Source organism: Camarhynchus parvulus, chromosome 4A (genome assembly GCF_901933205.1).
Source record: "Camarhynchus parvulus chromosome 4A, STF_HiC, whole genome shotgun sequence".
Classification (NCBI taxonomy): Eukaryota; Metazoa; Chordata; class Aves; order Passeriformes; family Thraupidae; genus Camarhynchus; species Camarhynchus parvulus.
In genome coordinates this window covers 7841013-7855402 of record NC_044600.1, presented here as the reverse complement: position 1 = coordinate 7855402, position 14390 = coordinate 7841013, and the positions used below count along the sequence as shown (strand labels likewise).

General features: G+C 38.2%; 1 protein-coding gene across 7 annotated transcripts in view; it reads left to right on the top strand.

Annotated features, from left to right (window-relative positions):
* KLHL13 (kelch like family member 13) overlaps positions 1-14390 on the top strand; it is a 74478-nt gene that overhangs the window by 55371 nt on the left and 4717 nt on the right. For all 7 annotated transcript variants that reach the window (XM_030967991.1, XM_030967992.1, XM_030967990.1 and 4 more), the window contains 4 exons: positions 65-206; positions 1405-1537; positions 1816-2012; positions 7902-8697. In XM_030967991.1, coding sequence (XP_030823851.1) covers positions 65-206; positions 1405-1537; positions 1816-2012; positions 7902-8697 — 1268 coding nt within the window. The remainder of the gene's footprint in view (positions 1-64; positions 207-1404; positions 1538-1815; positions 2013-7901; positions 8698-14390) is intronic.

The following is a 14390-nucleotide window of genomic DNA, read 5'->3' as shown; positions in this document are numbered from 1 at the left end:
GAACAAATGATCACTGAATGAAAATGACTTTGGTCTTGAGGTATCTCTGTTCCAATTCCCTTAGATCCCTGGTGGAAGAGGAGGATCCTCATATGAAAGTGTCTCTTGGCAGCAGCGATATGGGCGTCTCTGCCCACCTGCAGTCTTCGAAGACAGGAACCACCAGATTTTTCACCAGCAATACTCACAGTTCTGTGGTGTTACAGGTAATTAAATATTCTCTTCCTGTATTGAGCTGTACTGAGAATTTTGACTGCTCTATACAATATGTTCACTCAGTAGATTTTATTAGTCTAGTAATTCCTATAAAGCCTCAAAAACTCTCATGTTTTTGGGCTGTCAATGCCCACAAGCAAGCATGGCTTGGAACTTGCTTTCCTGTGAGATAGAGGCTTAACTTTTAGCAGCAGCTTGGGAAAAAAACTGGCCTTTTCCTGGGGTCATATCCCAGTCCACTCTCAAATTCTTGGAGTTTAAACGTTGTTACCTCTGCCATGACAGCTGTAGCAAAGAAGCTCAGTTAAATACCACAATTTAATTACATTAGGCATGTCCCTAACAGGCAGAGCCCTGCCAGGTTTGGTGTAATGCCCTGTGCTGGGTCTGACTATGGCACTACTGTGTAGTAGAACATCTATACAGACAATATTTACATTCTTGCTAGTATTAGAAAAATACCAGTTCAAAGGAAAATGTTTGAGTTTCTGTCCCATGGTGAATGAAGGAGGAGAGTATTTCGTCCATCCTCCAGTATGCACAACCAGGAACATCTTTGGAAGAAATCTTGCTCTAGGATGCCACTGTAGATGATTTTATTTTTTATTACAGTTAGATGCTCTAAGTAATTCAGAGATCAGGTGTATAATGGGAGCTTATTTTGGAGTTTTTAGCATGTCAGCTTTGGTAACAAATTTGATAATCATAGAACCAGGTAACTACTTTCCTTTCAGGTCACAGACTTTTGCAGCCTGTTAGGTTGTAAACCCCTTAAATTGCTGTGGAACAGAATTGTATCTAGAATGCATATGTGACCAGAAGGGGTAGGTCCAAAAAAGATAGCAGTCCCTACCTGAAACAGCTGCTATTGTGAAAGCTTACAAAATAAACTCCTTCCTGAAAATAACTTAATTATTTGAATAAAACTACTTTCTAAGGCTCAATGTACTTGGCATTCATCAGCTGTATCTGGAAAATAATGATTATTCTGCTTGTTTTCAGTGAATACTAATCATTGAATATATTACAGATAATGGTTTTAAGATGACAACTTATCTCTTTTGTCACTTTCTTGGACCTATGCTACACATGTACATGAAATTAAATAAATATTTACATAAGGGGAATAAGAGATTCCTGCTCTCTTCCCAAATCCAAGGGATGCTTTGCATTGTGCTTTTCCTGCAGGGCTTTGACCAGCTGCGAGTGGAAGGTTTGCTCTGTGATGTGACACTCGTTCCTGGAGATGGTGATGAGGTGTTCCCTGTGCACAGAGCAATGATGGCTTCTGCAAGTGATTACTTCAAGGCCATGTTCACAGGTGGTGTTTTTATTAAAGCCATGTCTGTCTCCAAATTGCTGCTCCAAATTGCTCTAATTCAGACACTCAGACACAAGTTCAGTGCTGAGTTCACTGATTTTTTTTGTGAATCAGTCCAGGACTGCAAACAAAACTGTGGACTAAACATCTCTCTCTGCTATTGCATATGGGGTTTTAAAATTAAATTTTAAAATTATATTTGAATTATCTCTAAATTTGTGAAATAATTTTAACCCCACCAAAATGGTCATTTACTTTTACCTGCATGTCTGTTTCAGGAGGAATGAAAGAACAAGATTTAATGTGCATTAAGCTTCATGGTGTGAACAAAATAGGCCTAAAGAAGATCATTGATTTCATCTATACTGCAAAACTTTCCCTTAACATGGACAACCTTCAGGACACTCTGGAAGCTGCCAGTTTTTTGCAGATTTTACCTGTTTTGGACTTCTGTAAAGTATTTCTTATCTCTGGGGTAAGACTATTTGTTTCCCATTTACAGTGTTTAAAGCCTTGGTATGTAGTTTTGTTTTTTCTTCTATAATGACACTGACTTCCATAATAATCAAAGTTATGTCTAGAACTTGCCATTATTCACAGCTTAGATTCACAGAAAACAAATTTGCTTTATAGTTTCCTTGAAAAACCTGGTTTTCTTCTGAGCATTATATACAGCATGAGTTTGATACAAATGTTTTACCACATTGAAATTCTTCCCTTACATGTCTGATTTGAGATGTTTCAGTGTCTCCCTGCATGACTGCACTCACTCTGGCATTATCTGCTTGCTGCATTCATTAGGTGTGCTTCAGTTGCAGTCACTTTATTCCTGTATTTACAGCCCCTCCACCTCAATGGGGTGCAGTTACCTGTTTTCTGACTCTAACTAGGATAAATGCAATATCCAGAGAGGATCCCTCAGTACCTTTCCTGTCCTGCCAGCAGTGAGGAGCTCCTGCTCTGTGGGGCTGTAGAACAGCAGTGGTGCAAGAGCAGTTCTGCCTGGAGAGACACTCTGCAGTTGTTTTTAATGTTCACTGGAGGTTTTCTAGTGTGGATGTTAAATGCTTATATATCTCACTAGAACTCTGACTTTAACAGGTCTGTTCCACACAAATTACAGAATTATTTGGAAATCAGCTTTTTGATTCTGTAATGAGAAATAAAGACGCAGGTATTCCTCTTGCTCTGCAGAGTACAGCCTTAGAAATGTGACCTCCCTAACTGAAAATATGTACCAGGATTTATGCAAACCAGAAGACACTAAGCTGGTAATAACAGCAATTTGTTTCCTATGATGTGTTAGAGATATTCAGGCTTGATAATGCCATTTTGCTTTTAATTTGGAGACATTTTATATCTGACCTGTCTGATAATGTTGTGGTAATATTTCATTAAGCTTAATACTCTTCAATCCTACCCCAACTATTTTATCTTGCTCAGTGGTTTTTTTACCTCCAAAATGATGCCTCTCCAGGTTTGACATTACTATAAATACCAGCTTGGGAAAAGGTCTTGGTGGTGTTTTGAATCAAGTATTTGAAAAGGGCTCCTTCTGATGATAGCTGAGCCCTGGGGACACTGGTGGCCTTTCCCCTTTCTGGGTAGGGCAGCTCCTTGTTTATTTTGCTTTGTTAGGGAAAGAACTTTTTTCATATTGAATCATGTTATTGTTTAAAGTGCTCATTCTCTGGAAGTATGTTCACTTGTGATGTTGACTCAGTCACTGTTTTTGTTCAAATAAGAAATATCTTGTTTGACACTGGATTCATTTGCAAAGAATGAGGAAGACTTTGTCAATTCTCTTAATTTTTTGGGTTTTTTTTTTGGGAATACTTTCATTTAGACTGATGTCTAAGGGGACATAATCTCGTTCATGGTATAGCTGTAGAGGAAGTACAAAACTGAGGTTGTTCTGTTAGCCTAGTTATGTTCTTAGCATCCTTATATAAAGAATTTATGAATGACCTTACTTCTAAATTTGTTGAAACAAGAGTTGTTGAGCAAATGAGCTTCTTTTTGAAGGAACATTTCTGTAATTTAAATGAATATTCTGAGCAAGTATTGAGCTTATTTCTACTGAAGTTAGCTGCCTTGAGAGCCGAGGTAACCATTCCCAGACAAATGCTTAATTGTCTTTGAATTGTCTGGGGAGTCCATTATTAAAGAGATTATAGAAGTCAGTTTATGTAAGGCATAATGTAATTGTGTACTTCATAAGAGGGTATTGGAAATATTTACAAAGAAAAACCAAAGCTTAAGGTAACAGCTTAATTTGTGTAACAAAAATAATGAGACCTTCAAACAATAATATCTGTGGTAGCTGACTTGAAAGGTTTTTTTTAATTTGCTCTCCATTTACACCGCATCTGTCAAGTATCCCATTGCTCTGATTATCTTTGCTCTGCAACCAAACATACTCTCAGAGCAAACAGTGGAATACTTCCCAAGATGTTTTCAGTTTTACTGTTACTATTGGTTTTCAATAATTATAGATGTGCAATAGACTAGGACTACTCTCATGTTCACATCTAACTGAGCTGTAATGTAAATAAAATTCATAAAAATGCCATGGAAATGTTTTCAGAGTAGTGAGTTCTAGACACAACACTGATTTTGCAAAAGTAGCAGCAGTGTACAAAATGGAGAAAGATGAGAAACTTGCCCAAGTGAATTACAGCACTTAGGAAAATTACAGGGTAATGGGGAAAGGGTTGTTACACTGTAATTAAAGAAAACATTCCCAAACATTGAAAATTAATGTATGAATGTATCTTGAATGTACCTGCAAAAAAATTTTATTCCTTCTATAATTTGGTGCTTTACACTTTTGTAACTACTAGGAAATAGTAAAATATTGAGGGCTTAATACTTGGAAGTTGTGTCTTGTCAAAAAAACTTTGTTATCTGAGGATGGAGCAAATTAATCTGTTTTGTGGGACTGGGGGATTTAACCCTGGGACCAGCTCTGACAGCCACCAGAAATTTGACTTTGTACTGTAGGGGTACAGTGGATTCTGTTTTCTGAGCTGGTCAGATTTCTCTGTTGTTTTTTCTGGGCTTCTGTCAATGGGAGCCCATAGGAAAATTGAGGGTTTCAGGAGTGTGTTTGCTCTTTAAAACTTGGGCCCTTTGAAGCACTGCATTAAGTGCTTCAGTGTCTGACAGCCATTGACACAAAACAAAGTTAGACACCTGATTGTTTTGTGCTCCTGCGTTTGAGGAGTGGATTTTTTTGTGCATGCTGCTTTTCCTGAGCTGTTCTCCAAGGCTCTCATACTTGCAATCATTTGGCTGTGTCCAGTTTTGTAGTATTTTATAGTCAGTTAAGTTTTTATGAGAGCTTGGGAAGTGGTTGCTACCAAAATTTCAAAGAATTAAGTGAACTGCTTTCTCAAGAAAGTACTTTGGCGTTTGTAACATGGTGCTGTGCTTGACCTTTCTTTTTTCAAAAGCTTTTTAGTATTTTCTGCAACTTCTGTTTTGTAATGAGAAATTACAATGAGTAATGTGAGTGAGCAGCTCTGCTCAATAGTCAAAGTCTATGTAAAATAGGATTTATTTAACTGAAATTCTCAACTCCTTGTGGAGCTGCTTAGCTGTTTGAATGTTTATGGCTTTTAACTCTTTCCTTGTGAGTATTTTTACTTGTTATTGGATACATTGTACAGTGTATATATTTTCACCTATTTCCATTCCTCCTGGTCGCTTCAGTGGAATTTCCAGAGTAGCAGTTCCTTCTCTTCATTGAAGAGCTCCTGATTGACTGACTTCCACACAGAACCATAGCATAAGTCAAACTTCTAAAATAACCAAAAAACCCAAATGTTTGGGTAACTGAAATATTTCTTTAAATAACATTATTGTGCTGAACTCTGTCCAGTTTTGAATATTCAAGTAGAAGTAGCTATAGCGTTTCTTTCTGTTGAAGGATTATTTTTTGGCTCAGGATTTAAGAATCTAGGATATATATTTTTATGACTTTTAAGTCTTTGCAATATAATTTAGGCTGGTACATTGATTGTCATCTTAGAGTACAGAAAAGAGGGTAATTTTGGTGAGTCAAACATAGTGCACAATTTCATAAGCATAATGGGAAGTACTTACAATCATATATGAGAAAACAACCTGAGTGCAGTACAGTCCCTGTGGATTAATAAAGGCAATATAAAGTAAATATTCCGAGAATTAGGGGTTGACTGGAAGCTGCTGATGTCATGTTCATCAGTTATTAACAGTGTGTAATGTGTCAATAAATTTTTCTAATGTAAGAAGTCCAGGAATATGCTCAGCTGCCTGGATTTGCGGTGTAACATAATTATGGTAATACAGAACTTGATGCACTCTGGGCACTTGATAAATGGCAGCCAGCAATAGCTCCAAATACTTCATTGCATCCTGGGCATGTGCCAGTGGTACAGAACCTGTGCAGGTTTTGCTTTGATCTTTTCAGTTCAAGTGTGCCTTTCCTGTATGCAATAATTTCTGCCTCCCTACTTTGATGTGGAGGAAGTGCTGCATCTCTCTAGTTTGGTGCCAGACAATGTATTCCAAAGTGGTTTTTAAATACAGTAACTATACAGCAAGAGTTAAGATTTGTGGTATACTGCAAGTCAGCTGTTTGTTAAGGAGTGATTTTTCCATTGCTTTATTTTGTAATACAACTTGGAAGAAATTTTGGAAGAAATTCCACAAGTCCAGGTTGCTCAGAACCCCATCCAGCCTGGCCTTGGACACTTCAGCAATGAAGCAGCCACAGCTTCTCTGGGCAATCTGTTTGATGTTGATCCTCAAAACCAGTCAGAGAATATTTTATAGGCTGTTGCTAGTTGGTGTGATTATATTTTGATATAAACTATGTGGTCTGTCTTGTAATACAACAATTATTTCCATGTATATAAAGCACAAATATTTTCATACTAGAACTCCTGACAGTCATTCATTTTATAGATAGGACCTGATTACAGGATTAGTAGATGTTTCAAGATGTGTGAATGAAGACTTTGGATGACTGTAGATCTTAACTCTAGGGCAAGTTAGATCAGTTTCTAGTGAATTAAAAAAATCTATTTCTGTACTCATTAGACATTTGGATTGTCTGGTATTAAAGAACAATGATCAGATTGAGTTATACAGTATTAAAATCTTCTAATCTCTGTCATGACCAGAAGTCATTTGAAGGTTTTTGAATTCTTAGGCTCCAGTCAGGTCCAGTCCTCAATCTTTATAATCTTTTTAAAAATAACTGTGAGATTTGTAAGCTTAAATTCTTGTGGCATTAGGAATGTAATGAGAATCACAAAATTGTGGAAATGGTTGACACTGAGTAGGACTGACATGCACAGAGACTAGAACATGTGTAAATGAAGCTTGGTCTGGAATAAGGATTGAATGCAAAAAAGCTGCAATTCTCAGCAAGGAGCCTTTGATTGACATGTACCAGAGAGCTTCCTGAAAAGAACTGGCTGGGTTCACTGAAAACCCACTACAAGTTTGTACCATACCTGGCATGTTTCTTCCTTCCTGTGCCTTGGATCCCAAGTGACCTTAGAAATTCAGGAGCCAAAGATATAAAAAGATAGATGCAGCTACAGTGTAAAACAGATGATTACCAAGTCACTCAAGTACTGAATTAAATTAGGGTGTGATCCATACTGCTGAAGCATTTAATGAGCTGGGTATTTTTATGGGAAATCCTTCTAGGCTCGTTCTTTTTAGTATGTATGATCTAAAATCACCACCTTTGTCTTATTTTTGATGTGTATTTAATTTTGAACAGTCTGTAAGAACACTGCCTTGATTTATTAAAGATCCATTTTTGTTTGTTTTGAAGGGATGTATTAATGAGATTGAACACTGTAAATATTAGTTATCCAAAATATGTGGCATACAGGAGTTAGCTGTGCCATTCTCTTTGGTTTTATTATGCCAATACAATTTTACTAGTGTCATAAAAAAATCTACTGGTGAGACTTTTGTTTTGCTCTCTATAACCTTGGGCTGTTCACCTGTTCCCTAACTTTATTTTCCACATCTCTTTCTTACAAAGATGTTTTCAGAGCTTTTCAAAGATGAGGTGCTATATAACTGCTATGCCTCATCATTGTATAAGGTGTTTGACATAATATATGCCATCTGCTTGTTACTTGTCTCAGTTCTTTCTTCAAAATAAGGAATAAATCGGCTCTCCCCTTGCAGTCATGAATATATTTAGTGCATTGAATATTTGCTCATGTATAAATCACCTTGAGCACTGCAAAATGCTGAAATATTGCTGATTCTACAGTATTCATTAAATTTTACATTATCATTTGGACACCAAATTAAGAAAGCGTTTTGATTCCTTTTTCTGTTTACTTAATAGGTTTCATTGGAAAACTGTGTTGAGGTTGGGCGAATTGCCAACACATACAACCTCACAGAAGTGGATAAATATGTTAATAATTTCATCCTGAAGAACTTCCCTGCATTATTAAGTACTGGTGAATTTGTGAAACTCCCCTTTGAACGTCTTGCCTTCGTGCTTTCAAGTAATAGCCTTAAGCACTGCACTGAACTGGAGCTCTTCAAGGCGGCGTGTCGCTGGCTGCGCTACGAGGAGCCTCGCATGGAGTACGCCGCCAAGCTCATGAAGAACATCAGGTTTCCCCTGATGACACCCCAGGATCTTATCAACTACGTTCAGACAGTGGACTTCATGAGGACTGACAACACCTGCGTGAACTTGCTGCTGGAGGCCAGCAACTACCAGATGATGCCGTACATGCAGCCGGTGATGCAGTCGGAGCGGACGGCGATCCGCTCGGACAGCACGCACCTGGTGACGCTGGGGGGGGTGCTCAGGCAGCAGCTGGTGGTCAGCAAGGAGCTGCGCATGTACGATGAGAAGGCCCATGAGTGGAAGTCCCTGGCGCCCATGGACGCGCCGCGCTACCAGCACGGCATCGCCGTCATCGGCAACTTCCTCTACGTGGTGGGCGGCCAGAGCAACTACGACACCAAGGGCAAGACGGCGGTGGACACGGTCTTCAGGTTTGATCCGCGCTACAACAAGTGGATGCAAGTGGCGTCTCTAAATGAGAAACGGACCTTCTTCCACCTAAGTGCCCTCAAAGGACATTTGTATGCAGTCGGAGGTCGGAACGCGGCAGGCGAGCTAGGTGAGTCCTCCTGGAGCCTTGCCTTGTACTGGGCCTGGGAATACCCTCTGCCCAGGGAGTGGGTGGAGAGAAACAAGCTGAGGTCATTGGAGTGCTGCTGCTTTCTGGAAATACTGCAAATGCAGAATTTTTTCTGGATACTCTTAGAAGTTAATTTTAGAAAGAATCCCACAAAACAATTCCAAATACATATGTCTTGTGTATTGATGCATATTATCCAGTGTCTTGGCCTTTACCAGGAAACATGAAGCAAGCATCCGTGTCTGCCTGTGTAAGTGTGGGGGATATAAATGCAGTTTTAAAAAGAAAAAATTAATCATTACTTCAGCTGAGAAACAAAATCAATTCCTAAGGGATACATGACTTTAGCTGAAACTCACTCTTGAATGAACATTACATTTTAAAGACAAAACTTTTCTGGAACAGTATTTGAAATGCCAAGGGTTTTTTTGATTTTTTTGATTTTTTTTTTTTTTTTTTTTTTTTTGTTTGTTTGGGTTTGCTTTGGTTTTTGTTTGCCTTTTTTTTTTTTTGTTTTAGTCTTATGACTGTGATTTGTTTCAGTTACAGGTTAGTGAGATTCAGATATTCTGATGTTCTGGACTTTTTAATTATTAAAAATGTTATATTTCACCTATGATCTTATTTGTACAAATGACTGAATGACTCAGTCCTGGTGCCTCTTCTTTTCCCTCCTCGCAAAGGATATTCAATTTAGCTTGACAAAAAAACAAACAACCCAACCCAAACAAACAAAACAAAAACAAGAACTTTAAAAAAGAAACAATCAAACAAAAACAGAAGAAAAAACCCCATATCAGTTTCCAGAGGAGAAGACAGAAACAAATAATAAACACATGGTAAGTTTAAATTTAACAAAAATATGCAGAGGATGATCTCTGTTAATCCACTGCATTGTGCAAAGCCATAGTAGTTAACATTTAGTCAAGTCTGGGATAGGAGACTCAACTGTAAATTTGTCTGTGCTTTAAAATTGAAATGTCACAGAGATCATGCTTGGAAGTTTAGCATAATATTATATCTAAACCAGATGTAACATCTCATTATTTAGTTTGCTGCTTCAGCCTAATACTCAACCGTCCCATGTCCCTTTGTGGCTTCTACTTCTTGCTACCAAGATTTACTTTTCAGAAAAGCACAGATATCTGTAATTGCAGTGAAAACCATATTTAATTGAAACAATACAAAACTTGATTTCTACTGCAAGATCTGTGGCTTCTTAAAATTATTGCATCTTGGTTATTCACATACACAGGTTTAATTCATTGTCACGTTGCAAATTTTCATAGAAAACATACAGTACACTGCTTCCACCAGAAAAAAGTGGCCTGGCTTTGCTAGAAATTTTAATTCCATTCCAATGTTTGAGGAAATGGGACATTTAAAAATGCCTCCTGTTCCAAAAAGATGGGAAACTGCTTAGCAATAACTTGTTTTCCCTAGACAGCCATTTTCTGATGCAGATCCCAAGGATTTCAGAATTTTTTACTATTATCACTTTTTGCCTGAAAATACATCCCAAACAATCTCAATATCCTCTGAAAGACTAAATGTACAAAATAACATGTATTGATCTCTGAGTATCAGAAAACCTGATATATAGGTTCAGTGAGTTATTTTTTAACAGTATGAATTAATAGCAGATAATCAGATTGCTGACCTTGTGCACTGTACAATCTGAACAGAGGAGGATTATAAAAATGTCAGTGAAAAAGCTGCAAGTCTGACAAAATCAATATGAAATCATATTGTCACTAAGCCAGTGCAACCTGTGTGTGAAGGAGGCTTTGAGTGCAGTGTTACCTTAAATTAAACCAGCAGTATCATTCTGCTTACCTCAACTCTTCTGCTTTCTTTAATTAAAATACAAAATTTATCACCTACCTAAAATTCTTTTGTAAAGATATCTTTAAAATACTGTAGCAATTTCCACACAGACCTGAAAAATGCCACTGGATCATTCTGTGGGAAGAGCACTCTAAATGCTAAATATTGTAGCTGTCTGATGCTTTGATTTGGGGCTTCAGGTTCTTTCCTTGTTAATTGTGAGGTGAGTCACTTTTCATTTTCATGTTTCTTTCATAAACCTTGACAACTGGAAGATGCAATCCAGCTTAAACTTCCCATTCTGTTCAGAAGAGAAAAGCTCTAAGGCTTTTCAAAGAGAGAAGGTCAAATCTGTGTTGGACAGATATTGAAGAAGTTGCCCTTGGGTTCAAACTAATTTCAGTCTGTTGTTAGAGAGGAAAAATTCCCAAAACCTGAATCGAGCTTTCTGGCAAATGGGCTCTTATGGAAAAGGGCCAAAGGATTAAAGTTACTAAAACAATTTTTTTCCCCCCTGACATTCATGGGAATAAAAATTATACTTTTTGATGGTTTCTATCAAACATTCTGAAAACAGTTTTCAGATGTTTCTTCTTCTGAGAACTTTGTAAATGCCACGTTCTACATTTGTAATACTTGCTTTAGTGTAATAATGAGCTGCTGTTTTACCAGTGCATGCCACTGGCAAAGTTTGGTTCACTGGACAGGATGAGTGAATTTCCCTGTAGGTGGTACATGTGTTGGAATGTGGTAAATGTATTCTTTAAATGTCCTGAATTATGACATTTTAATTTAGGTTTTTCAACCCTGTGACAGCTTAGGGCTGTGCAGAATTAAGCACCCCTCCTGGAAGGATTGTAGATAATTCTGGTTAGTTCCCCTTTAAATGCCCAGGCAGGCACCTGTCAGAGGTGTTCCCAGAAGGCAGGAGAGCAGCCCTTGGGCATGGAGAAACCCAGCCTGGAGAGGGCAGGTGGGCAAAAAAAGACTTTTTGGAAAAATGGATGAAGGGAAAAGCAGGTGTGGCTCACAAAGATACTTGTGAAGCACAGCACATCAACAGATTCCAGCTGAACACTGGAGACTGTTTTCTCTTCTGACAAGAAGATTTTTGTAGCTCATTGTAAGACTTGTGCTTGATGATGGCAGAAGCTGTGTGTATAAGTACTAGAAAACTTGTGCATTAGTATTGCCCAGATACTTCAGGCTCTGCTGTTGAAAGGCTTGAATAGTTTGGGGTTTTTATATGTGGGCTTTTCCTCAGCACTTTAGGGGAAGTTGGGTTGTGACTAAACCACAGATTCATTCATCATGCTGCAGTAAAGACAGAAAGAGAAAACTGCCAGGCCAGTTACCTGTTCTTTTGAACCTCTGCCCATCAAGCTGGAAGATACTTATTTTCCAGATGCCCTCTATGATGTTGAACCCTCCTTGTTTATGTAAAAACTTCCCCTGTGTGTGTGTACATATATATGTGTATATATATATCTGTATGTATGTATGTATGTATATAAAGATACAGCTAATATATTTTAAATGTTGATTGAGATGCACCAGTATCCAGTTGGGCTCTTCACTGTCAGAGTAGTATTGTGAATATCAGACCAGAGTGTGAACTAGAGGACCTCTTGTGCAGAGGCTTAATTTGGAGTGGCTCCTTGCTATGCTAGGACAAAATTAGTCAGGACTATTTAATCAAATCAGCTTAGAGTTGTATGTGAATAAGCTGTATTATAGAAATAGTATAACAAAATTAAGAGCCTGGGTTTTGGGACATCACAGAGTTGCTAAGTGCTGCTGTAACAGACCTCAAGACACTTCAGAAGCTACTGACAGAGAAGTGTTAAATATCTGTATCCTCCTCAAATAGCATCACAGATGGCACTATAAAATGAGTGCAGGCTGAACATCCCTTGGGACTGCCAAAACTTTGTCTTTTTGAGATTGCTTAATTCTCTTAAAATGACGCCTGTCTTCCCTGGATTATGGTAATGAACACATCAGAAGTTCTACTGTTAAACATAAATAGAGCCTGGTCTGAATCATTCATGGTGTTGGAAGAATGAATCCATCACTCTCATTTAGGTGCATTAAAGTAGCAGTTTTAGAGTGTTTTGTGAACTCTGCTCTGTCTGGAGATTTTCTAAAGAAGAATTTGTCTCTCTTAAATTATGGGCGCCTTTAATAGCTGGAATTTTGAATATTTTTTTCTTTTCAGTACAGAGGAATATCTTGCTAAAAGAGAGAAGTTGAATGACCATGCAAGGTAACAGGGAAACAATTACACAGATCAATCTAACAGCAGAGTAGGGTTTTCAGCTGTAAAGTGGTTAGCTTTGTTTTAGAGCACAGTGGATGTGAGATTTGGGGAGGAATAGTTTGTCTGAAATAGTGTCAGACAGAACTTTGGATGTACTAGGAATGTTAGAGACAGTTTTGAAGCCACATCAGAAAGTGATGGGTCTTGGACTCAGCACCATCCTTTCTCAGATAAATAATATCTTTACAACATGCTGATAGTGATGGTGGTAATGAGTACCAATTCTGCATGTTTTGTCTTCTCTAGCTAAAGGGATATTTTGGCTGTGGCTTCTCTCTTAAATGCAGTTTTTAGTGCAGAGTGAGATAAAACTGCCCAGCATTGAATGTCACGTTCATCTGTGTGCTGCTGGCTCTGCTCTTCCTTTGCACATCCTCTGCTCTTCCTTTGCACATCCTCTGCTCTCCCTGTCCTTGGAGTGTGATAGAAACACGAGTTCCTCACCTTGGTGCAGAGTGGGAGCACTTTGGGAAGGGGTGCAGTTTTTTTGGAAGCAGCAGAGCGATGTTTCAGCACAGAGGAGCACAAACAGGGGTTGGAATGGGCTGCCCTAGGGGTGGAACTGGGACAGTTGTAATCACTTGCACATCAAATCTGTTTCCTTCTGGTCTTGAAATTTCTGCACATTTTTGCTTCTGATTGCTAAATAGAGCAGAGTGGAAAGGAGCTTTCCTTTTAAAAAAAGAGCATTGGAATGGATGAATATGTTTACAAGAGCGAACATGGGTTTATTTGGGGATTGGGCAAAAACTGCAGGTGATGTCAAGGTGGCACAGATTAATTTTAGGTGTCGTTTGTGGAATCAGTTCTTTGTGCCTGTACCTTTCTTTAGGCAAGAAAGTGTCTCCAGCGTTCATTGGATTTGTGGCTAAGTCTGTGATGGGATACAGAAAGCCTGTAGCATGGAAAATAATACAATTTTTTTAAAAAGGAGGTTTCTGTCTTTATTAGGAAAACCCAAACAACCAAAGCAGATCTCTTAGAGTAAACTTGGGAACTTGCCCATATATTGGGCAGATTTTTTAAATCAAAACTTTGGTACATCAGCAGTACTGCAGACACACCTGACATCAGTTCTTTTGTATTGGTTTGTTATTTTTTTGTCCATCTTACACGTCCCTGAGCTGGCAGAACTGGGAGTCCTTGTGTGAGCCACTCACACAGAACCCAGGTGCATTTCAAGATTTCATTACTATTCTGAAACAGTTTCAAGAATATGAAACTAATAATTTTATGCATGCAAATCAACATATAGAATTTGTTTAGAAAAAAAGCAGAAATTTAGTGTGTTGTATCATGAACGTAATGTTCTGAAGTGGCATTTTCTGCATTTCATAAATTTAAAGTTCAGCTCCTGGGTGGGGAAAAATCGGAAGTAAATCCAGTGTGCTGCAACAATTTAACAATTCTTATGTGCAAAACAGAGTTTTTATTTTTCACTTCTAGCCTTATATGATGCTGAACTGGCTGTCAAACAGTATTTCTGACATTGGAACTGCAAGCTTCTATTTTCAGTGCATGTACT